At 40.4% G+C, this 27,942-nt stretch overlaps 1 protein-coding gene across 1 annotated transcript; it reads right to left on the reverse strand.

Moving 5' to 3' along the window:
- Window positions 1–1,872: 1,872 nt before the first annotated feature.
- On the reverse strand, window positions 1,873–27,836 carry DPYSL4 (dihydropyrimidinase like 4). The gene is made up of 14 exons (XM_054036213.1): window positions 27,484–27,836; window positions 23,249–23,337; window positions 22,240–22,424; window positions 21,105–21,269; window positions 19,543–19,604; window positions 19,361–19,441; window positions 15,614–15,682; window positions 15,374–15,494; window positions 14,213–14,369; window positions 12,940–13,081; window positions 11,427–11,597; window positions 9,089–9,268; window positions 5,523–5,694; window positions 1,873–3,311 (listed from the first exon to the last, which is right to left on the reverse strand). Exons 1-14 carry the CDS (start codon window positions 27,520–27,522, stop codon window positions 3,220–3,222), a joined length of 1,725 nt encoding a protein of 574 aa, XP_053892188.1. The 5' UTR covers window positions 27,523–27,836; the 3' UTR covers window positions 1,873–3,219.
- Between the last annotated feature and the right edge of the window lie 106 nt (window positions 27,837–27,942).

Genomic DNA, 27,942 nt, shown 5'->3' on the forward strand with positions numbered 1-27,942 from the left:
TCCACTGACTTCGATGGTGCTTAAGTACCTTTCTGAAACAGGGCCATGGTTAGGAAGATGTAGTGGTTTGGTTCGTTCTCTGGCCTTTCTCATGCATACTGTTGCTAAAGTAACTTAGAAAATAATTTTGCTACTACAAAAAATAAAATAAATTAACATTTTCAGACTTGCTCTGTTTTTTCCTGCAAACATTCAAAATTTGTTTGATAAAATAAGCAGCCTAGATTTTAAAAAAATGACTTGTATTATTGAGTGCCTCAATTACCGGGTACCCAATTTGAGACAGCTTAAAGAGGGCTGGTCATCACATCTGTAAATAGGGCAAAACTGTTGTATATGTTTTGACAATGTCTGGGGTTTTTAGAAACTATTAATGCAATTAAAGGAATGTGTCCCCCGACTGACATGCTATCCATTGCTCAAGACACTTTACAAGAGCAACAAAAATTCTCAATTATTCCAAATGCTGAATTCATTGAAAGGAACTCACTCTGTTACTACCAGTTGTATCTATCTTAGGGTTTTATACTGCAACTCATCACTATTGTATCTGAGCATAAGGACGGGTAAAATAGTCCATTACGAGTAAGTATTGGCCTCAGTCATTGCCCAAAACCTACAGGCCCAAAATCTATTGTGAAGTTAAAAAAAATGCAGAAAATTCAGAATTTTTGGATTCTGGCAAGACATTGAAATACAGGCAATACACTGAAATATGGGAACAGCAGCTCTACCAAAGCTAGGAATTACTAGCAATTTCACAAGCCATTCTTTTGAGATTTGTTTATTGTGAATCAATGGAGTATGAATGTATGGTACAGAAAACCCACCTGGAAATGAAAAAGGTACAGTTACAGCAACATCTTATAACCTCATCACTTATCTGTGTGGCAGGTGGAGGTTTCAAAGTTCTGATCTTTTTCATGCTCTAATGAAGTTTGGCATTCTAGCCAATGTGTTTGAGAAAGGTTGGCTAGAAGGCTGTGAGCTGAGGTAATTACACCCCTGGGAAAGATCATTTTGTTTTTTCAAGTACTTGGTGTGTATAGTTTCTGAAGACTTAGTCATTTTTCTGAAGAAGAAGAAAAAAAAGTAGGGCTTTATTCTGGCCCAGCTTCATCCCCTGTACACTCAAACCCAGGGCAGTTTTTATATTTACTGCACATTTTTTACTCTTAACATTTTTCACTTTCCTAAAATGTATCACCTAGGGAGGAAAGAATAGCCCCACAAAAGATTTACTAGCTCAAGAGTTTCTTTCAGCTGAACTAGTGAAATAACAATAGGGCCATAAACTGAAGAAATAATTCCAAACAATGAAACACTCCATTCAAAGACTATAATTTTGCTCCATCCAGATGAAATTTTTATTAAAACACAAATCTAAAATGAAAGTATGGGAAGATTTCATATGTCTTTGCCACTGTAGCAAATCCTGAACTGTTGTTGTTCCATAATTTTTATGTGCATCTTTACTTTCTAGTTTCAGATGGGGCTAAAAATGGAAGTACGGAAATAGTCCAAGAAAATTCATTCTCAAGGCTTTCACTAGTCTAGGAGAAACCAGGAAGTACTGGAAATCTAATGGGGAAGGCTGACTGAGCTTATAGTATTTCAGCCTGATTTACAGCTAAAAAAGTTTCAGGTAAGCATTCAAACTAGTTTGGGAACTATGAACAGTCTAGTTCTAGACCTCTGGGTAAGCCTTGGTATACAAGACCTGATCCAACTTCTCTGAAGTCAATAGGCCTCTTTCCCTTGATAAAGGGAATCAGATCAAACTCAAAGTGTATAAGTGAGTTTTATGATTCGCTATGGATAAGAGCCCATAGTAGGAGACAGTAGACAAAGATTAATCAAATGGCCTTATAATTTTGGTGATTTCCAACAAACTTTATTGAAAGCAATGAACAAAAAACAAAATAGTGATTTTGTTGACATTACATGCATAGTTTTATGGAATGATACTGCATATAAGATCACCTTTACTGTACATAGCTTTAAATATAATAAACCTGTTGTATTAAGCTTTATAAAAGAGTCCATCAGATGCAACTGGCCTTCAAATGTGCCTCTGCTTGGTACTTGGAAAATTGTATAAATAATCTTTAAAAAACAAGTCTAACAAAAAGACTAAAATACACTGGAACTTCCACTGTCATCTCTGTGTTCCAGAAATACAACTATGAAGAAAAAAAAAAAAAAAACACTCAATGCATTAGTATGCCTATATCGACACTATGACAACTAACTCCATGAACATTCAGACCACACTTCGATTTCTTATATTCATGCTGTCACATTGGTACAGAGTGACAATGATTCCCAAGGCATGTTCAAGGCCTGCGCAATGAGATAGTATAAATAGATGATTATTGATCATTTCAACCACAAGATATATATATATAACTAACTGTATTAAAAACATACAGAGTTGAGTGTTTACCAGTTAAAATTCCTTAGAGTACAAAGGGCAGTAGTTGTTATTGGAAAGGAAACAAAGAACCTATTAAACACAAAACATGTCTACAGCTTTGTCCTGATTACAAGATAGCCAGCAGCACTGCTGAACACATTTTTAAATGAACTTCATATTGTTTACATGCATGTGTTAAAGATCTGCTGAATATCCATTTGAGAGAGAAACATATTTAAAATACTTGATGGGAGTTCTATTATCTTGGGTATTTTTAGCCTCTTTTCCACTCAGAGAAAGATGGGGGGTGGGTAAACTGATGCATGGTTAATTTCATCCTGAGCTTGATGGCAGATCAATTGTATATTTCCATGGTGTCCACTCCACCCAAGCCCCTTGCACATTATAATTAATTGTTAAGGTTGCTACTTAGAGCTGCACTTCTGTTGCTTACAGCTCATAAAATCATAGAGTAATGGGGTTGGAAAGGACTCAGAAAGTCATCTAGTCCAACCCCCTACTCAAAGCAGGACCAATCCCCAATTTTTGGCCCAGATCTCTAAATGGTTCCCTCAAGGATTGAGCTCACAACCCTAGGTTTAGCAGGCCAATGCTCAAACCACTGAGCTATCCCTCCCCCCCATAAAGCAAGCTGTTCTGGGTGAGTGTAAACAAGGCAATCTTTTAAGATCATTTTCTGTAACTGTGAAACTGATGTTGAAAAATGCAGTTCTCCAGATCACCTGCTCCAGTGGAAACCAAGACTGATTGGCAAGGAATACAATACATCACATTTGGAACCCTTATGACAAAGATGTAATATTGGAACGTCCACCAGGGGGTGCGATGATTTTTTGAGCAGGACGTCTTGCAATATGGTCATCTGTTTGAGATCCTAGAAGAGAAGGCATAGAACTTGAAGGGCTACAAACAAGTGACGGCCCCATTGATTTAAATACAGGAATTATTAAATGAAATGTTTTTGTTCATAACAATATATATGTACATGGGTAATCAATAGCAATTTATTTGTCTTTAATGCATATTGATTTGGAAACTGAACAATAAAATTCAAACAAAAATAAATACCTACACTTTTTATACTTTGGGACAACTTTATAAATAAGGTATGTAGCAGTGACATGACCAATCAACTGTATAATCTGTAGAATCTTGTAATTTTTAGTTAAAATGCTTTTGAATTTTAGCAACCCTCCTAATCACCACTGAAGCTACAAACTATACTGATAATTTGAAGATCAAATAATATTATGTTTTCATGCTCAGACTGAGATCTAACCAAAGCATATTTCAAGCTTAGTAGTGGGGAAACTAAACATGCTACTATACATAATGAGAATAAATTAAAAGGGTTAATTATAGGAAATGCTGTCAAATGCAATGAAAGACTGTATTCTAATTGGAAGGAACTGGTTTCCTGGAAAGATCTTTTGCATATTCATTCTAGAAATTTTTTGTAATGATTTGTTTCTCCATGAATAAATAGTTTCCAGATAATAAAATTTTGGGACTTCATTTCATGTAGAGCTGTCAAGGATCCATGTGATCTCAGCCAAGTAAGTGAAGAGTTTTATCAGTAACTGTATAATGTGGCATTTGCTTTCAAAATTCTTCTTAGCTATGGTACACATGATGTCCATATATGCCAAATGACTGAAGAACGTATGTGTGGTACTCCCATGATTCAAATAAGACTCAAAATTCCATCACTGTGGATAAAATAGCAGAAACTACACCTTTCACGGTATGTTTTTTTTTTTTTGTAGAAGTCAAATTTCAACTTTATTTACACCAGGATTTATATCAAAATTAACATGAAATAAATTTAAACCTACTATTGTACAAGTAGATATGCAGTACTCTTCCCGTTCCTAATGGCTGTCATAACAACTGGTTTGAATCTTCAATTCAGGAAACTCACAAGCAGTAAATCATTTATGTGAGTGTATGATGCCTTTATAGAGATGTGATAGTCTCCAAGCCATTGGTTGAAGCGCTGCTGTTCTGAGCATTCGTCATAAGATCTGGGTGACCATTCCCCCTTATATCCACTTCCACTATTAGCTACTAGTTTAGTTGTGCTCCCCTTTTTAAATAAAATCTTAAGAGACGATCTTTTCATCTAGCCATTGACCTCCCCTAAAACAAGCTACTGTACATGAGCATTTGTCATCTCACCTCCACTCTAGCCATAGTACTGAATTTGTCCATAGCTGTATCTGTGCTTAGTAATTTTCTCTTCTGTAACTATGATTCCTTCTCACTCCCTCTCTCCCCATCTGCCTTGACCTTTGCGCTTTAACCATATAATACTACTTGATGCCTTTTCTTAGTTTGTTTGTATCTCAGCCATCTTCCTCTCATAGGTTTCCTATATATCCAACCACTTATTTTATGGAATTGGAAAAGGACACAACTCAGGCTGATTTCCTGGCCTCAGTGAAGTTAATAAGAATTTTGCCATCAATTTCAATGGGGCCAAGATTTCAACCTCTGTTGTCAGACCTCATCAGTCTGATGCCTGTCCTTGGCTCTTTTGTCTTCTCTGTTTCATACCCATTGGCCACCTCAATTTTTAATTCAAACTTGACATGCATCCTCTCTGGTATCTTGTGACCTACATACGTTAATGTATTTGCATGGATAGCTTTCAACCATCTGGAAGAATTGTGTGTTGCTTTTGTATGTAAGATACTATAGCTCTGCAAATTGTACTGTAGCGGGAAAAGTGATTTCTCAAAAGCAGAAAGGCAATCATCACATAAACTTAGTTGTTAATACATTTTGTCTTTTACATTAGCAGAAATTACTAATGCAATTCTATACCTCGATCATTTTCTTCTACTTGAGTAACATAACATAAGCTCTGACCCTGCCATTGAACTCAATTTGAATGTACCCCTGCATCCGTTTGGAGTTGCATTAACTTCAGCAGGGTTCCTCATGGGTGCACAAGTCTGCCTGCAGGGAGCTCACTGCAAGACTGGGGTATGGTTTGTAACAATATTTGCACTTCTCAGTCAGTCTAAGCTACCCATGTTCATCTCTACCTGCAAATGCTACTGTACCCACTGAGCAAACTTACCAGACAAGCTGAATCCTGACAGATGCAGATTACGGACAGGAAGAGTTGGTATTTTGCCTGAGCAGGGAGCTATCCTTGAAGTAGGAGTGGGGGCTGCAGCTTTAGCAGTCACTATGACATCATGAACTGGCCCATCATAAAGCCCCCTGGGAACACCATGAATTTCAGCAAGCTGTAGCGAGATAGAGGATAAACATGTGAGCTGATTCTGAATGAAATGATGAGAAATTTGAAGCTAAAATCTGTTCCCTTACTGATTTTTCTTCTCTCCGCCATACATATCCTGAGTTATTATTGTAGGGGGGTTGCACATAAGTACAGGTTATTTGTTTGAGAAGAAAGAACATTAAACATTTGCTCTGGAAAATAATTTTACAAGGAGTTACGTAGATTTTGGCCGGCGTAAAAAAGAAAATGGCAGGTCAGTTTTGGGCTCTATCATCCATGTCAATCTCCATAGAAAGGTCCCTTTCCATTAAATTGGCAACCTGGTGATGATATGGTAGCCTGGCTCCCGCAAAATATAATACCGAGAGATGAAATAGGAAGTGTTTGCTGTCAGTGTATCTTGGACACAGTGAACATGGTTCTCATTTACATGAAGGCCCCATTACACTGCTCTCACCTTAAATTACAATAACACTCAGTTTCAGGCCCCTTTACACTGCCAGAACTGTGTAAAGGGGCCTTAGGGAAAATCAGAATCAAGCCCAGTGTGTCTTCAGGGTTCGATCATTAATTTTATTACTATTAATACTGTTAATGTCTTTATTTTTACAGTGCCTCGGTGCATGCTGAGCACTGTACACTATCACAGAAAGATATTGGCCCTTCCCTCAACAGCTTGCAATCCAGTTGATTCTTCAAACCAGTATTCTTCACCTCTTAACACTGAGATCAATATTTTCATCTCCAGGGCTAGATTGGCACTTTGCAGTGGCCATGAGAAAAGAGCAGTGCATAATTTTGGCTTATTGGCAAAAGGCTTACTGTATTTTTATTTTTTGTTACAGAGAACACACAAAAAGGCATTTTTCCACCTCACATTCCATTCTGTTTTTCCTTTGGTATGTTGTGAGTTCTAATGTGACAACTCAACGGAACCTGACACGGCATGATTACAATGTCCTATTGCATCAGGTGCTACTTTAAATCATCCATCTTCTCGATTGGTAGACAGATCTGAAGCTAGTGCAGAGAAATAGCTACATTACCAATACTCCATTCACATTACCACCTGCGGCTAGCTAGTTCTCATCCCAAGCCACATTATGTACCAGTCATTTTATGATCAAAAATTAGTACAGAGCATTTAGAAAATAGAAAAAGGTTTGGGTTTGAGCATAATGAAGTCAGGACAGATACAAATTGTAAAGAATAACTATTCTGCATTTTAAAATAGCATTTCAGTTTCACTGCTAAACTGTCATGCCATCTGATCTTCATCTCTGTAATACTGAAAACTGTGTAAAGTTGATATCCAATGCAATATTTTCCACCACCATTTTGGACCCTTTTCTCTCTCTCCAAAAAGCCATTGCTAGACAAGGGACCAAAAAATGTAATGCAGACAACCAGACTAACTGCCCATAATATCAAATGTGACTGCCCAAATGAATTAACTTCACAAGCAATCAACGACCACCTGATCTGATGCCCAATTATTATTTAACTCGGAGTCTAGGAACCTCCAGCTTCATGTGAGCAAAAGTTTATATTTAGCAAAGTGCCTTCCTTGGATGATGAAAAATGACACAATGTTTTTACTTTCAAACATAACATAGATGGAGTTTGATTGGTAGCAAATATCCTGGAGGCCTTTTGTCACATCGAGTGGGATCAACCAGACTTAGCAATCGCTTATCTGCAAGTTAAAGAAGCGTACAAAATATGAGGGGAAAATGCAGGTAGGAGAGCATACAGGAGCAATTCTTCATATTTCAGGATAAGTGTCATTTTCATGGCCATACCAGAAAGTTAGGAAGGAGTGCAGGTGGGTGAGAGGGCAGGTAATATGGTCACTGCACTGATCATTGCTTCCACTCTAGTTTTAAATGACCATAGGTGGTCGCTCTAAAAGCTAAGGCTAGCTGCTATGAACAGGATTTATAGTTTTTACAAGGCTCTGTCAGTTTCTTTTACTTATTCTGCCTTCCACTGGTGTGCCTCTATTACAGCAATGAATTCACAGAGAAAAGAAAAGCTACAGTAAATCATGTCATGTGGTTATTGCTGTAGTTTCCGATATGTGTTGGTGTATTTGGGAGAAATGAAGTGGTTACAGATACTTGCCCTCCATACATCAAATAATGAAAACATCCACAAAACACATGGAAAAATGGAGGCGTGGTGCAGCTAAGAGATGATATAAAGAGCCACCAAAGGAAGCTAGTATAAAATAAGTCTTATTGGCCCTATAAAATGAAGGAACTACAGAAAATATTTCTGAGCTCCTTGTACTGACACCTTATCTATTAACTATTTACTTACATACAGAAATAGATAATTCCTGTGACAGAATTGCCATACCAGTTCCTATATTATCCCTTCTCCCAGTTGCCAGCATAGGGGATATGGCTAGCAGGAAGGGAGCAATCCAGGGCACAAATGAGCAACCTAAAGAATCAGTCAAATCCGGAGAGGTACTGGGAACTCCCTGTTCCCCTGAAATCCCCATTGACTGACATTTTTTAGAATTTTCTCCAGTCTAAACATTCTTAGATGAGTACATACTTGCTACAATCACATACATGTAACAGATTTAAAGTATTTGTCCAGAAAATACTAATGACCAATTTGCACAATTGGAGGCAATAAGAGTGCCAACAATGGCTGAAAAGACCTGTGAGAAGAACTTAATTTCATTATGGGATATATCACCAAGTGTGGTTTCCTACATTCCTACATTGAAATAAAAATATCAGAGACCCACTAAGCCCAGGACATCTCTAATGAGAAATATCTACAGTTAAATTGTAAAAATGTTGCCATTATTTCATTATAATGTATCATGTCATTCAGATTAAAAATATTTTAACATCTTTTACCTTTCAAACTGAATTTAGAAGGTCCATGTAATTAGATATATAATGCATCTTACGTCTTTGTACTTTTCCTGTCTACTCTCCTGTAATTAGTAGTAGACTAGTTTACCCTTGAATCTCCTTGAAGACATTCTATTTGTCTAGGAAGACACACCATACCTTATCATCCAATACAAAATATCTGATGGAACTGTATATAAAAATTCAGTACAGGTTTTTTTTAGTTTCAGATGAATGTGAATTAATAAGTGGTATCAGGTGTAAGAATTGTCATTTGAACAGCAACACCGTTTATGCATAAGCCAGGCAATGCACAAGAGCAGTTATTTGATAGTTTTACACCTTTTCAAGGCCTACAAGCAGATAACATCAATAATATTTTTGCTCCTGTAAAGGGCCCCCTTTCCCTTCTCTGTCCTACCAGGAGGCTCTGGGATGCTGTAACACAACATTAATAGCAATAGGAGAACAGGGCTAAATTAGAACAGAGATTGTTTTCTTGCAAATAAAAATTCTCCTTACCCTGTTTCTTGCCTTTATTCTTTTATAAACAAAATCAGGGAATGTCTTTCTAGGAACGAAGCGACCAGACCCTTGGATGACAAAGAGGTTTCCATCTTCCAGCACAACTTTTCCTTGACTTATAACAACCGTAGGGGAACCACGACACTCTGTTCCTTCAAATATATTATATTCCACATTCTGACAAATCCAAACCAGGATATTCAGAGTTAGTTTAGGGTTAAAAACAAAAATGCCATAAACCCACAGCCTACCCAATTATATATACACACATTTTTGTAATACTTTCTTCATGTATAATTAATCATTCCTTAAATAATCCTTTAGATTAGATTTGAAAAAATAAGGATCTCTATCAATTTGGTGAGCTAAAGCAAACTGGAATGAACAAACAAAATTCATGAACATTTAGCACTAGCTTAAACCACACACTACACTACTTGTAGGGGCGGCTCTATGTTTTTTGCCACCCCAAGCAAGGCAGTCAGGTGGCCTTCAGCGGCATGCCTGCGGGTGGTACGCTGGTCACGCGGATTCGGCGGCGTTTCTGCGGGTGATCTGCTGGTCCCGCACCTTTGGAGTACCCGCCGCTGAATTGCCACCGATGCCACGGGACTGGCGGACCTCCCGCAGGCATGCCGCCGAAGACTACCTGACTGCCACCCTCACGGCAACCGGCATGCCGTCCCCCGCGGCTCACCGCCCCAGGCATGAGCTTGCTGCGCTGGTGCCTGGTGCCACCGCTGGCTACTTGTGAAGCAAACCAGAGCCCAATTATAGGTATGGATAAGTTCCAATTGCTTAACCTAGGTCCCCAGATCCAATTGCTTAACCTAGATCCCCAGCAGGCTTCTGCTGAAACTCACCTTGGACTGACAGAATCTTTTTGCTACGTTTGTCAGGAAACCGCAAGTTCTCTAGCAGAACTGGTTGAAAAATTCCAGTTATATTTTGTGGGAAATTTGAAAACATTTCATTTTTCAAAACTTCCCATGGAGTTTTTTTCTCTTTTTAAAAATATTCTCCCCATCTCCAAATGAAAAATCTTCTTCAGCTTTCAAAAACAATTTTTGATACAAAGGTAATAATTTTTGGTTTCTGAAGAGCAAAAGCAAATTTTTCTTTATTGAAAATCAAACTGAAAACCAATTTTTAACTGAAAAACATCTGCTTCTGTTCAAACAAAATACCATAAAATTTTTTTCTGAAAAATATTTCATTTTGGTCAAAAATTCATTTTTTGTCAAAAATATTTCAACAAAATAATTTAAACCAGTTCTACCCTCTACATTTTACTAATGTTACATGTAGTTTTACCACTAACCCTTCAAATGTTACTGTGCTTCTCAAGTTCCAGGTAGGAGTTCATTTTGGGATACCTATGAACTGGGAAATCCTAGAGAAGGTACAGTTTGAACAGACACTGAGGCTTTCCCCAGTGGAATATTACCAAAGAGAGAGTGACAAGCCTATTTGGGACCAGGGAAGGGTAGGAAAGCTGGGTTTGGATCTCCACTAAGACTTGTGTTCTTGAAAGATTCCCTTTGGCAAATGGCTTTTGAGAGTGGGGGTAGTTTCTCAACTGGTGAATCATTTGCAGAGATAAGGGTAAGGAGATGTTCCTAAGTAGCTGATATTCATTCCCATGAGTAGCCTAAAGTTCCAGTTGGTGAAATGGGAATTTACCTGAGAAAGGGCTGAGTAAACACTGAGTAAGGACCTCAGGGTTTGTTTCAGTATGAATGGCCCCTACACAGCTATGTGAAATGGAATCAATCTTGCTTTCTCTTTTTAGTTTTACATTTGAAAGAGTACAGCCCTTGCATTTATCCAACCCTCGGGGAATATATCAACAGTCCCAGTAATTTGCTAACTAAAACAAACTTTTATCTCAATAGTTCTGTTAAATCTTAATTAGTCATAGCCCTTTAAAATTCTACATGTTCAGCAATTCAAGGTTATTCAGTGGAATTCAGGAGAAATGCTGGGACAGGAAAATGTTCAGGTTAGGATTGTACATTTTTTCTATGCCTATACAGTACATACTAATAGTATCACATTTACACCAAAAGAATGGTCATCATGTATTGTTTTGCTACTGCATATTCTATAGCATTACTCTACATATTTTTGGTGCCATTGCAGTAAATGCCAATAACAAAAGGGATTTATTTCCCTTCCCCCACTCAGATTTAATAAACAACTATACTAATATTTTACCCAAATTCTCTGTTTCAATTTCTCTCTGATTAAAGGGAATACATTATTTCACTAATACACCCTGTTTGCAAAATCCTATAAAGAAAAAAAGAAATTAAATCTCACAAAATGATTTTACCAGATGGTGGGTTTTTGCTGAGACAATTTTTGTAGCCTTGGGATTCCATATAACTAGGTCAGCATCAGAACCTACAGCAATTCGTCCCTTTCTGGGATAAAAATTAAAGATTTTGGCTGCATTTGTACTGGTCACTGCTACAAAATCATTCTCATCCATCTTCCCTGAGGCCTGGAAATTAGAAAGAAAGGAGATTGAGAAAAGAAACCTATTACCAGAAAATGAGGCCTTATCAAAAAATGAATTTGCAATTTCATCTAGAATTAATGATATTTGTACACAGAGAAGATCACACAATCTTGGGCCTCACATTTAATTCAAAAATTGGCTGTCCCTGCAGGACTAGTCATTAAAGACTGTTATAATGTCATACGTTTGAAAACTGATTACAGCTCCCATTTTATAGTCACTATGTAGGTACTCCTATGACCCGAATACAGCTCAACACAACAGACACTGCATCCCACAACACTGAATAATAAGTGCACAGGGTGAAGTGAGGCTACAGAGAGGTCTGTGGCAACTATTGTGTATCATCATCATTCATTTGGCAGCACTTTCATCTACAGGACTCATTTCTCTCAGCAATTACTGGGCTCACACCCAGAACTTTAGTTGATACTGAAGTGAGTCAGTCTTTAGATTATATAATTTCTTCTCTTAGATAGAAAAATATCATGTTTATTGGAACCAGAGCTTTCTAAGTGTTATTGATCCTCAACATGCTACTAGGAGAAGGATACAAGAAACTGGAGGTACCAGAAGAAAGGGGTCAGATAGTATAATGATGGGTGAGGTATAAGAATCTAGACAGAGAAACAGGGCTCCAGTGAAGATGAAGATGAATATTTTCAAAGGTGAACATTGTTAAGTATAGGCTAAACAATTAGTGCATCGTAAAAAGCACAGCTGACATAACAAACCTGAAGAAGAGTTCTGCGTAGCTCGAAAGCTTGTCTTTCCCCAACTGAAGTTGGTCCAATAAAAGATATTACCTCACCCACCTTGTCTCTCAAATAACAAACTACACTCAAGATTCACTGTGGACCTGATCCAAAGCTCATTGAAGTCAACACAGAGACTCACAACTTATTTTGAGGGTACTATAATGTTGCAGAAATTACAAATGAACAAATTCCATATAGTTTACCCAGTCCTACAGGAAAAGAATACAAATGGAAACTCCATTTCTTGCCTTTCCAAAAATCTTCTGGATAGACTTTTATTTCTGATCACAGTTCAGACTGGGATAAAATATTCTTCTAATAAGGAGCTCTTTCAAGACATTTACATTCAAATGTTACATTTTCTCTCATTAGGAAAGCTTTTTTAAGTAGCAGCCTAGATAATGTCACACAATGAGGCATTCAGCAATGTAAGATGATAATGTACCTCTTTCCCTTCCATTAAAAATTTTTTTGCTATTGTCTAAATCCTCATATCTGACAAAATGCCATTTGCATGCACTTGCATTGATAATTCAGCAAACATTTACACTTATTTAGTTACTTACCACACACTTCTCCCAAATTATTGACATTCTTTCTTCAATGCCATTTGTTCCCTCTGGAATAAGGGTAAAGTTATCCTTTCCTACTGCCTTCTGCGCGGTGGTAAATGTGCAGTGGGCACTGCCTGCAACCTGCAGATCCCCACTGAGTTAAAACAAACCAAAATGCAGTTAATGGGCAAAATTGATTGCTCAGTTTGTATTGTTCAGCGTAATAATTCAGGGGCCCTTTCTTTGCAACTATATACTCTTTAAGAGTGAAATTATCTCCTGTGTAGCAGGTTAAGTGTGACATAAATGGCTCATAGGTCTTGTGCTTAGCCCTCTGTGCAGCGGTGAATTTCATCCTTAGGGTAATATTTTCAAAGGTGCCTAGTTGATTTAAGTTCTTAGGTCCCATTGGATTTAAGTGCCTAGATGCTTTTGAAAATGTTACCTTAAATGCCCACTAATTGCACTCCTTAAATCAACATCCCAGTCTTGATTCTTGAACCATCCTTTTGGCCCTGACAGCCTTTCAAGAAATGATTCTAAAGGACCTTTTATATCAGGGCTATTCCTGGCTATGGCCAGACCCAGGACAAAACCAGATTCTATATACCAGAATCTATTATAACTCAACAAATCTGAGCCAGGCTGATAGAGATGGGAGAAGGAAAGGAGGGAGCTGAGGTGGTTCTCTAGAATGAGGCTCTCTAGAGACATCTGCTCATGGAGCCCTGAAACACCCTTCCTGATTTATATCCAGGCTGTAATTCAAGATTGAATTATATGCATATTTTATTGTCTGTTTGTGGACATTATTCCACAGGACAAAGATTAATCAAATCAAATCTGTTTGCTTCCCTAGAGTCCAGTCACACCTCTAGAGAGAAGAATTTTGTGAAATCTGATGAGAATTATTTTGCATTCTCTGAGGAGACCTATTAGGGCAGAATATTTACTACTGTAGGTGCCCTTCTACAGGTCAATAGTCTCACCCTACACAGTCTTCAGGTGTTACTTTGGGGCCTGATTTTTCCATCCCTACTCAGACTGAATAGTAATTTACTCGACAAGGAGTTCTATTGAATGGTTCTACTCAGTGAGCTTTTTGGTGATGACTAGCAAAGACCCTAAGCCAAAACCCCAGATCCAGACAGCGTGGAAATTTAAGGAGATTGAATCAAAACTCCACTCTGCTCTTTGGGCCCATCTCTGAGGTTGAATAATAATAACCCCAGGGACTGGATTTTGTTCCGCATGCCAGTGTCATTTACTCTCCTTGCCAACTCACCAGGATAACAGAGAAGTGAGATAATCGGACGTAGTAGGGTCAGGGCTAATTGGTGGGGATGTAACAAAGGCTGCAGCTTTAGCCCAATTCTTACTCCAGTAGTGTGATCCATCCGTGCCAAGGCTCGCTGTAATTGGCTCTCCATACACAACTGTGCCTAAAGAATAATAATGCTAATACATAATCTGAAAATATGTAACATGCTCCTGATGGTGAACTCTCTTTTCCCACAGTGTAGACAAATGCTAAGATTAGGAGTAAAAGATCGTTTGAGCCAGTTTCTCTGTGTTTCAGTTTTCTGAATTTCTGTCAGCCAATCAGATTGCTACAAAGTTGAACAGTATTCCTTGTAAAAGTACAAAGTACCAATCAGAAAACAGCCTTGGCCAAACCCCAGAGTCCTATTCGGTACTATTTTTGGCTGAGAAAGACCAAAGAAAGCAGAACACACACTTCAGGACATGGCTCCTTATTTGTAATGGCAGGGAATGTGTCTAAAAATCCCTCTCAGTGGGATACCAAAAATTACACAAAAACTATGGGCAAAATGCACGCTTCTGATGTAACTCCATTTAAATCAGTTGATTTACACCTGGGATAGACTCAGTATTGTATGTTTATGACTGGATATTTCTGTCTCTCACCTTTGTCACCCACGTCCACACACAGTGGGCCAGATCCCCACCCCAGTTGGTGTAAATCAACACAGCTCCATTGGCTTCAATGGAGATACACTAGCTGAGGATCTGTCCGAATTACTATATTCTAGGTACTGTGTTACCTTGTTTCCTTGGAGGAATATTTCTATTTCTTCCCAGTGTGTCAGCAGTTTGAGTTCTCAGGCATTCCCAGGTTCATTTTTTTTTTCATTCAAAGCATGACAATAGGTTGGAAATGAATTCTTGACATTTTTTTCCAACTCCACCTAATGAGACTTGTGTAGCAAAGCCTTCAGCCAATCTCTTCGACTCTTTTGAGTTCACTTCAGGGTAATTAAACTCCAGTACACTTTGAAAACTGAAGCTAACATCCAGTGTTGTGCTTTTCAGATGTACCAGAAATTGGCTAATTATGAACTCTTAACTCCCTTTTATTGCAGTGATACTCATGGAGACAAGTAAATAGTTTTAATTAGTGTGTAAATGTGAAGTGGTGTTTTACCTTTTCGCTTTGCTTGAGCTATCACATCTGCGGCACCTTTGCTCATTACTTTTGTGACATACAACGGGCAGTTGGCTTGTTTTGCTATTGTAATTGCACGGTACACTGCCTCTGCTTCAACCTTGGGAAACAAGAACACAACCAGGCGACGTCTTACAACATCTCTTTTAGTTGAATGGACATGAGTGGAGACTTCTTTAAAGCTCTAAACATGTTCATTTTACGAACTTAAGATATTACCTCCTCTGGATGGCTAAGAACATGCCCCTCTGGCCCAGTAATTCCAAGTTCCAACAGTCTCTTTTGCTCCTAAGTGAATGTAGAAAAATGAGAAAAACAGTAAGTGATGGGAACAATCTAAAATAATGTGGGACTGGAACATCATGTCTAGAGGTACTTGAGGGTTATGGAAATTCCTAAATAATATCCTGGAATACCATTTATATCCATGAAAATTAGAGCATCTTAACAGAGACTATGACAATAATAAACAAGACATTCTAGTGGGATTGGTCATACTACTCAGCATACTACACTCTGGCAATTTGACAACATATTGGTGGGGTTCACTTGCTCACAAACAATTAAGCAATCTGCAGTGATAACTATGTGCTTTTCCTGGGCTATTCATTCAGGCACTTCAAGCTCACTGTGGAACAGGAGGGTGAAGGCTGGATAGCTCCATCACACAAGGCATTCCTATCCTTTTAGAAGTGCAGTCATCTTGAGGGGCTTGTGAAGTCCCACACATATTCCTAGTGGCAATGATTTATGGAGGTCATCCCAAATGAGCATTGGAAAAGACTTTATACCACACTGCACTGTCCAGCATTCCGTGTATCCCCTCCCACACACACTTTCAGGGGAATGTTATCTTTATTAGTATTATTTTTTCATAGCCCTCAACCTATGGAGCCAGTTTTCTCTGTGACCTTATCCAGTGCTTAATTTGTAATTAAAGAGGTACCAGGGCTCAAGCAATTAGCTGCTGGGACTCAAGCAATGTTTCTACTTTCATAACTGATACAGCAAGTCCAGAGGTGCCGGGGCTATGAACTGCCAAGCCTAGGGGTGCTGGGGCTTGACACTGGAAAGCCCTGGCACAAATTAAACACTGGCCTGATCCGATCCATGAGGTACTGAGCACATCCACAGCTGCCCTCAACTACTACTGAAGCCAATAGAGGTAGAGGGAGTTCAGCTTCTTTCTCTTAGCATTAGGCCAAAGCATGGGCCTGAGAGAGAGAAAATTGTAAGTAACACCGGAGAAACATCTCTAGGGCTAGGAACAAATGCTGTGTGTTCCATCAGTGAGCTGGGAATCTTGCCATCCACCAATGATATAGAGCTCCCTTTGCCAGTTCTGAAGAGGCCACTAAAGATAATTTGCCACATTAGGAAAAACGTCAGTGTGCTGCTCACCTCTTCATAGGCTTAGGGTGGCAGATTTGGCCCAGCCACCTCTTTGTCATGATGGGGGCAGCCAGGCTAAATCTGCGGCCATAAGCAGCTGCCCAGAAAACTGCCACCCTAGGAAGCTGCCTAGTTTACTTATTGGTAGAGAAGCTCCGGCAGCTCTGAAAGAGAGCAAGATATACGATCCTAAACCTGTCATTGCTGAAGGGCTGACTACTGCCTGTCCTGACCCTCAGGCCACTGTCATGTTTGTGACGAAAATCCCATGTTGCGGGGAGTGGGGAAAGATGAAGGAAATGTTTCTTTAATAGGCTGTTCAGGGGCAGGAGGGAATGTGGCTGTTTGAAGCTGTTCACACCATGGAATGTTGGAGGCATTCCCAGCAAAGATGGACTGGTGGGCAGAGTGCAGGTGGATGTTAAATGCCATTTTTCCACAACTAATCAAATAGATATAACCATGTATATTTTACATCTCCTTGTTCCATCTTGGCCCTCTGCATCATATGAGGAGCCACCCAGGAGTATTTCCATTGTTTGCCCTCTCTCAGGGTTTTTGCCGGGGAAGGACAGCTTTAAATTGCACAATTGCCATAATTGCTGTTGCTAATTATTCCCATCAGCAGAAGCTGTTCTGGGGATATGCTGAATCAGCACATTCTTTGACTTCTCCTGGCCCCACCCCTTCTTAGCTAGCATCCACATTTTGTGCAGTGCTGACTCCTATCCATCATCAGTGGAGGGATGGATTCTGTAATTTTCTGCTGCCCTCTATGGACAGTCTGCCAAATTTATGGATTTTTTATTTCTGTACCATCCATGTTCCTTTTGCAGATATCCTGGAAGTTCACCTCCAGGGCTCTAATGTTATCACTCGCAGCTTAAATAAATACTTGTAAAGATATTAAACTGCTTGGGATCACATTATGTTTAACAGCCAGCTAAGGAGAATGAAAAATCCTAGTGGGGAAAACTGGTATTAAGTTCAGGCCTGTTCGGTACAAAAAGGCCACTTGAAGTGTTGAGAAATGGCATTTAATTATAAAGTCCTCTCTTATATAATACTGTGCATTCAGTTACCTGATTCTTATTTGGAATGAATGACAGGTTTATTTCTATTCTGTATTGTATATTCCCAACATCTATTTCACATTTTTCTATGCTAGACTAGAGATAGGTAGAATGAAAATCAATACAAATTTTGAATGCAAAATACTCCCTTGTTACTATTTGCCCCTACATTTGGAACTATATATCCAGCTGAAATTATGCTACTGTGAAAACCTCAAATCTCTTGAATGTTCAGGGCTACAGCCTCCGATTTTTAAATAAAATGAGAATAAACCATCTCCAAAAGCGGGTACAGTTTAGAGAAGTAAGAAGCCCTAATTTTCTGCAGGTAGCTGTTATAAATGTACCTGTGATGATAGCCAACTGGATGCAAACAGTCAGCATGATGCCTCTGCTTTTAGTAAGGACTCCAGAGATCCTTCCAAGATCTTCTGCCAATATATGTCACAACAGGCTTTGCTGCCAGTCCACTCCCTCCAAAGCTCAGGTAATCAGATTATCCTAAAGGCCAAATCCTGCCTAGTTGTGTGTGTGGGTGGACTAGGCAGGGAAGAAGATGTAGAGAGCACCCTCCCTCTACTCCCCACATGCCTTAGCAGGGCAGAATACCGACCTAACACTGCAGGGAATACTGAGGAGAGAGACCAGCTTCTGCGCTGGCCACTACACTGCAGACCCAAGAAGGTTTGCTCTACAGGCAAACGTATGGAAATGTGTCTGGCACTGCTCTGCCCCCTACTGCGTGTTGTGCAGCCACTTCATTTCAGGGCAGCATTTTGGCCTAAATTAATATTTTGGCTAGTTTTTTATTTAAATGGATACTGTGACAAAGTTCCTCCTCTATCTTGGGGGATCCTGCGCTTACTGGCAGATTTTCTTGCCTCAGAAATTCACCATGTGGATTGGGGAACAGCCCAGAGACCTTCCCCTCTGGAAGAACCCACAGTCCAGGTCAATTGGGAGGTTTGGGGGGAACCCGGGCCCGCCCTCTACTCCGGGTTCCAGCCCAGGGCCCTGTGGACTGCAGCTGTCTATAGTGCCTCCTGTAACAGCTGCATGACAGCTACAACTCCCTGGGCTACTTCCCCATGGCCTACTCCAAACACCTTCCTTATTCTCACCACAGGACCTTCCTCCTGGTGTCTGATAACGCTTGTGCACCTCAGTCCTCCAGCAGCACACCCGCTCCCTTTCAGTTCCTTGCACCTCTTGCTCCCAGCTCCTCACACTCACACCACAAACTGAAGTGAGCTCCTTTTAAAACCCAGGTGCCCTGATTAGCCTGCCTTAATTGATTCTAGCAGCTTCTTAATTGGCTCCAGGTGTCCTAATTAGCCTGCCTGCCTTAACTGGTTCTAGCAGGTTCCTGATTACTCTAGTGCAGCCCCTGCTCTGGTCACTCAGGGAACAGAAAACTACTCATCCAGTGACCAGTATATTTGCCCTCTACCAGACTCCTGTACCCCACTGGTCTGGGTCTGTCACAATACATTTACTATACCTCGTCAATGATGTCTCCATTTTCAGCATGCACTTGGGCAATGGCACCCAGGTCGCGAATAATGCTGAATATTTCATACATCTGTCAGGAAGGAAGGAAAGAATTTCCTAGTGTCAGACTGGTCACAGTTTATAAGAAGTGTAGTTGATTACTTTTATTGCATTTCAGTTATTCTGTGTTACCTGGGCATCAGTGCACTGGAGCTTGTCTTTATAAGCCATGAAAACTAGAAAGGAGTTCACACCTTTAAAAAAATAAATTACATGTGTATTTATTGTCACAGCTGAAAACAAATCACTCATGTCTACTAGAGAGGGATGGAAAGAGTGGTATTCAGATCTAGGTAAGGTTTTCAGACTAGTGTTGAGGATTGAGATTGAATCAAGGCTAGGGTTCAGATTTGGACTAAAGGGCATGAAAACTTGTTCTTATGAGATTTGGGCCCCAAATGTTGTAGTTCATGAAAGATGCTGTACCGTCATTGGTTTTTGGATGTATTTAAACCAGAACCAATAAACAACCTATTTTTTAGTTTTAGATCCAACTTGGAACCAAAACCACACAGGTGAGTTCAGTTTCATTGATCTGAATCTTAACCCTTTCCACAAACAGGTTTGAATTCTAAGCTGCAATGCTGGCTCATTTCTAGGTGCTATATTTGAATCATTTTATTAATGCTGAAAGTACAAATTAAAGCCAAAGCACTACATTCAAAACAATGTCCTTTAGTTATAGAACTACATATACAACACTTATATATACTGCATTGCATAACAAAATGCATAACTCGTTTCTATCTAATGTGTACTCTGATTCACTTAGTGTTGGGGCCTAGCATGTTAATTTCTATTGTATTGCTTTATACTGTTTTTATGTAGATAAAAATCACAATGGTTTTTAAATTATAGTCACACTATGAAATTCTCTCCATTTTATTACTAGATATGGGTAAGTATGAAAAATGTCTGGTTTCAGCTTTGAATAGCTGCTTCCTTGACTACCACTGAGAATTTTAATGGAAGATTAATTAACAATTTCTGTGTTAACTGACAAATTCTGTCCCTGAATGTATGACTGCAATTGCCATTGAAGCCAATTAGATTTGTGTAGGCACATCTGAGCGCAAAACACAGCCCCAAATATGTGACTAACGCGACATATGAGTGAAATGCATAATCCTGTGGTGGGTGAGTTCTTCAGTAGACAATGTCTACTGGGTAGATAGCCACGGGTTCTTATATACAAGAACTACAGGTATAAGTTTTTGTGAAGGGACTGTCAGTGCACAAGAAATACACTTTATATTCAGTACTGCAGGCTGGGAATGGGCTGCTTTATTCCTATTATATTACAGAGTGGCTGGGGAATGGGGAAGCACCCACTAACTAAACAAGAAGCGAAGCAGGTATGGAGCATGGCGCCAACCCATAATACTCTGAGTAACCCAGTTAATCCCTTGATGTCCACTTTATTACGCAAGTGAAGTAATGTTGCACAATTTGGCCCTGTGGGCCCAATCCTGAAATTCCTTACACAGATAAATCTCCAGTATAGTCAGAGGGAGTCTTAACAGTGCAAGGACTTCAGAACTGGGCCCAAGAATTTTGTCTTGCACTACCAAAGGCGATTTCTTGATGTTAGAGGCATGTATATTGCCCTAAAAAGTAGCTGATCTTTTTTCTTGTGTCAGTTTTCACTCTTGCTGGTAACTAGGTTAGTAGAACACTGGTCTTTTTGTCCTTACCTTTGTCTTTCACTAGAGCTTCCAGTTCCTCTTTTATGCTCTCATGCCAGCGTGTGATGTCAATATGCAGTGAATAATCACAACAGGCTTTGTTATCAGCACACTCTCTCCATTGGTCATATGCAGCAAGCAGATTCATTCCAGAGTCAGGGAATACATGGTCAACTGAAGAAATATACCAGAGTGTCAGCAGCCTTTATATGATGGGGTAACACAGGGACATTATTATAATGCCCATAAATATGCATTTGTCTAACAGTTTTCTATGGTAGGAAGGAGACATTTTAATGCAAATTGTTCTATAATTAAAAACGAGGAATATGAAAGCTTCCGAACTGTGTTTAACTACCATTAAGACTGAGACAAAACCCAGCAAAACAAGTCCATTCCAAGTTGTGGCTAACAGTACAACCTGAATTCATCCCCTTGTGTCTAGATAATATGGTGATGTGAGACAGGTATGTGCTATCATATACATGCAAGGGGCCAAATTCTGCTCTTAGATATTTGTGCACAGCTTCCTTTGACTTTAGCAATGGCAGTCATGCATAGGTATTGTATTTCCCACTACACCTACCTATGCTCATCAGTATTAACCTGTGAGACCATTTATAGTTCAGTTCTGTGCCTTCAGTGAGTAAACACTGGACTGAACTGTGTGTTGGTTTTGTAAAGTCTACTTGGGATCAGATTGAATAAATCAAAATCATTTTTACTTTGAACCTCAAAAGTATTTGCTCTCACAACCCCAGAGCTGGAAACTAGTGCAATATTTGATTTCATAACCAAGTCACTTTTCTTTCTCCACCTACAAAAAGCACGGTATATAAAGATTAATTTTCTGTGACCATCTGTTTAAAAAGGCCCAGGTAAAAAGGTGCCCTGTATTGCTTACAACGATAAAGGTGAAAGGGCCTCATAATAAGTAGAATCTTTATCTTTTAAAAAGGAACATATAACAAAAACAGAGTTTATTAAAGGAAACTTAATACATGGTACAATTGTAACTAACCTGGTCAGAACTAAAGTCTCACTCCTGTGTTAACTGACACTGAGCAATCTTTTCGATGGTGGGACACCGTGTTTGCTTTTTGAAAGATGTACTTCTTAGAGTCATTGCAATAATGCTACTTACGTATCATGGTGGTTCCTCCTGCTAGGGCTGCTTTTGTGCCTTGATAGAAGTCATCAGCAGAGGTCATTCCCATCACAGGCATTTGTAGTCTAGTGTGGACATCTATTCCTCCTGGCATAACTAACTGGCCATAGGCATCAAGAGTTCTGACGCCACCAGGAACTATCAGGTTTTCTCCAATTTGCCTAAAAACAGCATTAAGAAGTTCTATTAGCTGCAAATAACATTTGAACAAAAATGTATTAACTTCCTGTTAAAAGTGAGTATGTGTATGTGCTCATGTCCGTTTCTGTAAGCTTTTCCACACTGTGCTGCCAATGCACATCAGTTATGCTCTCCTTTGGGAAATGGGGAATAGTTGGGGTCCTCAGAACCCTAATGGAGCTCTAAGTTTCTCCCATTTTCTCCTTACTTAGATGCCCCTTCTCTTGTGAGGCCTCATATCACAGTCACCATCCTTCTGGCAACGGAAGATGGGATGAAATTTCATTCAGACCCATAGCTGTTGCTCTTGAGAATTGTGAGCCAGTCTCTCATCTGCGCTTGCAAAGCACTGCCTCCAAAACTTTCTCAACTCTAGGATGGGATTGAGCAGATCGACGTCTCCTGGATGGCAGTGCAGACCACCAATACCAGCCCCACAGGCCAGCCCATTTCAGGGCATCAAATGTGACCCCAACCTCTCTTCATTCATGTAGTCTTAGACCACTCAATTAGTACTAACAGTGACCATAAATTTGATAGTAGCTACTAAGGAAGTAAGATCAATAGGGACTAAGATAATTTTACTTGTTGCCTTCAAGAACACAGCTAGAACTCAAGAAAGGAAATATTCCTTTCAGCTTTTTCTTCCAATGCCCTATGAACTGTTGATTTTTTTCCAAAAGAATATTTTGAACATATTTCTGAGAAAATTAAAGGGGTCTCTGGAAATGATTATTCATATTAAATTGCACCAACAATGTTAAGTATGGAAATTGTAATACAAAACATTTCTTAAGTAACTTACTTTATCAAACTGTCTTCCACATAGATATCAGCATAAAATGATTGATCATCATTGACGATCTTTCCTCCTTTGATTAGAAGCCGGTCACTCTAATGGAAAAAAATATGTTTCCCCAAATTATTTTATTTAGAAGTTGTTTTACTCATTACAGGCCTTCATGCATAATAATCTATAATTGCCTGCTGCAGTTAAAGTCTGAGACAAAATATTTTGCACGTCTATTAGTCCAATTTAGTTTAAAAAATACACCCAAACTATTTTATAGCAAAGCCTGACTGTATTCCACATACAGAAGTATAAAAAGTATTAAAACTAAAATAATATATATTTTACATACAAATAGAGAATGTTTTAACATCTTTAAATCAACCAGAAAGGGGATTTAATCTATATTTTTCACAACACAAGCCTAGAGAACTGTATGCCGCACAGAAGATGTAAGGAGTAATTTAAAAATAATATATTAAGGCAAAGTTACAATAAAACATTCACATACTACAGTGCACATTACTTATTACTCATTTTTTTCATTAATTGCACATGCACAATTCCCTTCACAGCTTTAAGTAGCTCTGCAAAACATTTTGTTCTCCACCTTCCAATATAAATGACTCCTGCCCAACATTAACAAGCAGAAGGCCATCTTGCTGGTTTTGGAGAGGGTTGATGTGATGACCCTTTTGGTAAACTTACACTTAACTGACTCATTTTATATAAGTAAGAGACAAAGGGCCACTACCAGCCTCCTTCTGCAGATGTGGAGACCAGTTATTTATGCTGCAGTCTGTGCATATTTGCCAACATTTTTAAAAGGGTTTGCAAGGGATAGTTGTGCACCTAAGCCATGGATGTGGGGCTGCTTGGCCTCCCCCAAATGCTGGTACTGGCAGATTTTCTGTGCATTCGGATGAATTTTAGCACTTATATAAGTGACTTGAAAACATCAATTCAATAAGTTATAAGTAATAACCTCTTTCTGAGGAAGGTAACTATTACTCTCCCTATTTCACTGATGGGAAGACTGAAGCAGAAAGTTTAAGTAGCTGACTGAGGCCACAGATGAAGTCAGTGTCAGAACTGGGATTGGAATGCAAGTGTTACTTGCTCTCAGTGCTGTGTTAGCCCACTACACCATGCTGTTTCTCATGACATTGAGGTGCCTCATTGTGGCCAGTCTCCACTTTGGCTGCTAAGCTGAGGAGCATCATATTTGCAGACAGCAGGCTGGGAGGCAGCTTGCACCTGGCCTAGCAATATTAGGGGCATCCAAAGTGGTACTGCCCTTCTACACATGGCAACTGGTCTGAGGTTCTCACAGAAACTGAGGAATCAATGTGAGTGTCACAGATCTTAAAGGCCAGCTTTAGAGGAGCTAATGGAGTGGCTGTGATCTTTTGGAAATCAATGAGAAATTTTCAACTCTAGCAACTGATTTGTAGCAGTTTACATTTTCTAGGTTCTCTTTGCAAGGAAAAGGACTAGGCGCCCACTGTTACAAAAGGAAGTGGAGATTAACTATAACATTTCCAGGTTCTCAAAATCAGATTTTCCTGCAGCCATGGGCTTCACAGATCCCAAAGGATTCTGACATTAGTCAAAGAATTCTTCAATAGTCACCATCATTTTCCACACTGGGCATTTTAGATGCATAAGAAAATATAGGATCAGGCTCATATTTTTAAATGTGAAACTGGAGCATAGTTGATAACAATTTTTTCTCCAACTGTGGCCTCTACAGTGACTCTAGAGAATTTACTCCCAGGCTACAATGGCCACTGCTAAGGATTCTGATGCACATTTAAAAATAATTGCTGGATGCAACAACATGTGACAATACAGTCTGGGAGAGTGGATTACAGGACCGGAGAAATGTGTAATTATAAAATTAATCACAGAACACCACTTCTGGGCCTTGATTTTTTACTGTGGGTCAAAGGGGTATGAATAAAGCTATGAAGCAATTTTGCTGTGTTTATGAAAACTCCAAAACATATTTCATTTATATTTCACAGCCCTTAGTCTTTTTTTCAACTATTTTTCTTGCTTCCCGGTCAAAAAGAGCCACCACATTCACTGACCCTGGGGAGCTCTATTGGCCTCCTCCACTATGCAAATATACAGGCCACTCCCCGCTCTGAGAGCATACCCACTCTGTAACAACCACAGAATGCCAGATGTTCTTAACGAGCTTTTACTGAACTCACCAAGTCCCTTACAACCTGTCACATATACAGGCTGATTCTCTCTGGCTTACTCAATGTCACTTACTCAATGGACACTTTTAAAGGGGACTCAGGGTTATTTCTCTCTCCCTTTGTGTGGCTTTATTTTAGAGCCCACCAGCCAAGAAGAAGAAGAAATCATGCTGCCCAAAGGTATCTTCTCACCTCCACAAAAGTCCTGACAATCAGGGTAAGGAGGCTCCTATTACAACAGTGATAGGGATCTGAGGGGTGGCACATTCCTCCACAATACAACAGTGATGAGAGATGGAGGATGGAGTGAGGCCCACTGCAATGAATGAGCATGAGATCCCATAGCTACAGTATTCTTGCTTTTTAGTATTTTGGGTTTACAGGCTGGACCAGAGGATATGGGTTTATGAACCAGGAGTAAGAAGACTATTGGGATCAGGGATGACGGGGAAAGAAGACAGTAAACATTAAGTCCCCATTAAATATATCAAATCCTATGTTGTTTAATTTTATTTCTGTATTTCCAAATACTGTATAAGGTGGTAATCCTGCAGAATAGACCCTCCAGACTCAAAGATGTGTGTGTTTGCCTTTCTTTTAAAAAGCAATATTTGTAGTCTTTTAGGTAACATGGCTGCCCTGGTGTGTGAAAGAGAATAAGCAGGTGTACACAAGAACTGAAAAGCAGATGCCTAATGTTGTACAGGGCCTCTTCCTGAGAATATAATGCTGCATAAACCTCTCTGAGTTCAAGCCAGGTTATGTTCAACAAAGGACCATGCTAATTCTCCAAAGGGCTTTCATAGGAAGCTTGTAGTAACAAAGGCCTAATGTCAACCCCAAGAATACTCTTTCAAACTCCTCCTGTTTTGCTCTACCCGGTCTGATTTCATTTCAGAACTAAAACCCACATCCTGTCTTGCTTAAGGAATAATGTATCTATAAATGATGCTTTAGAACTATATTTCAAAAATACTAATTATTAATAATAATTATTCTTTTCCCAATCACCCTCAAATGTTGTAGAACCAGGCAAAAATATGGCCCGGAAACCTAAATTTAGGGAACAAATACATGAAATTCGAATAGACACTTCATTTCAGGCACATAAGCAAGTCCAAAGTTATCAAAGTCCATGCTTAGTCAATCATGTTATTTTTCATTTTCTGAACTCCTAGGCTGGGAGAAAAGACGTTGCTCTCTAACGACAGGGAACTATAAGCCATTCAAACTGCTGTGTCCTTCCGGCCCATCAACCCTTTATGAGAAATTAGGGCCTGAAAAGGCATGAGCTAGGAAACAAGGGAGTGCCAGCTTCTTAGCAGAAATAAAGCAGCTTCAATGGCCTGAATGATTTGCAAAGCTGCTGATCAACACACATTCTCCTCTTCCTCCCGGAGTCGGGAAAAGCCCCTACTCCCAGGCTTCTCTGGGACTTGGCGGGTATCTGCAACCTCACCATGCGCATTGTTTTCCTAACGTGTTTGCTGACTGTCCGAGCTCCTTGCCAGGGACCCTTCTACTGGGGCATGATTGTCTCCGCTGAGATCTGGGGAATGCAGCAGAGAAATATTTGATATGGCCAGGCCAGCCCTCCTCCCCCCGCCGCCCAGACCCAGCGCCTGGATTACAGGGCACGCAGCACCGCCATGGCTGAGACGCAGTCACAGGACTCGCTAGAGAGCTGCTCCGCTAGCATCTCCTGCCGTCCCCAATCTTAAACGGAGCATGAACTAACCCCACCGCCCGTGTCTCCTTCTCCGCGCTGCCCGGGTGCCGCACGTTTGTCCTTTACTGCCCCTGTCCCCTGACCGCTGCCAGGGTGCTGGATAAGTTATTACGGCTCCATCACCCTCCCGCCTCCTGCCATGAAGCAAACCCAGCAGCTCCCGGCCGATGACTGCTCACTGCCCCCGGGCTGCTGCGAATCAAAAGGCCGCTCGGGGGTCTCGGCACAGAGAAATGCCCTTCTAAAAGGAAAGGCGAGTAGCCCCGGCCGCCACCCCGCCAGGCCCCGGGCTGCCTGGGCCTCCCTCTCACCGTGATCCGGGGGATGTTCTTCTTGCCTTGGTACGACATCTTCCCGCAGCTGCCTCCTTTCCGAGCGAGCGCAAGGGGCAGGAATCCACCCTCGGCAGGTGCGCTGCGGGGCCGGGGCTCCCTCCTGGCTCTGGGGCTGGCCGGACGCCTCTCCGCGGCGGAGTGGCCGGAGCGGGCGGCTTTTCGTGGCGTCTGTGTGCGTCCCTCCCTGGCTGCCTGTTGTTCTTGGAGAGCTCGGTGGCTCCCCCTGCTCTGGCCGCCCCGCAGCCTCGCTTAGCAGCTGCCTGATTAGCATTCCAGGCTCATGCTTCCCCGACAGCAGCCGCCAGAGAGGCAGCCATGCAGACAGCCCGCCGGGGCCTTTCCCCAGGCACCGGCCACTTCCCTGCTCTCCTGGCACCGCGAACAAAAGCCGGCTTTCCCCACCCACCCCGCCACCAGCCTGCCTGCCAAGAGCGA

The sequence above is a fragment of the Malaclemys terrapin genome, chromosome 7 (assembly GCF_027887155.1).
Source record: "Malaclemys terrapin pileata isolate rMalTer1 chromosome 7, rMalTer1.hap1, whole genome shotgun sequence".
Taxonomy (NCBI): domain Eukaryota; kingdom Metazoa; phylum Chordata; order Testudines; family Emydidae; genus Malaclemys; species Malaclemys terrapin.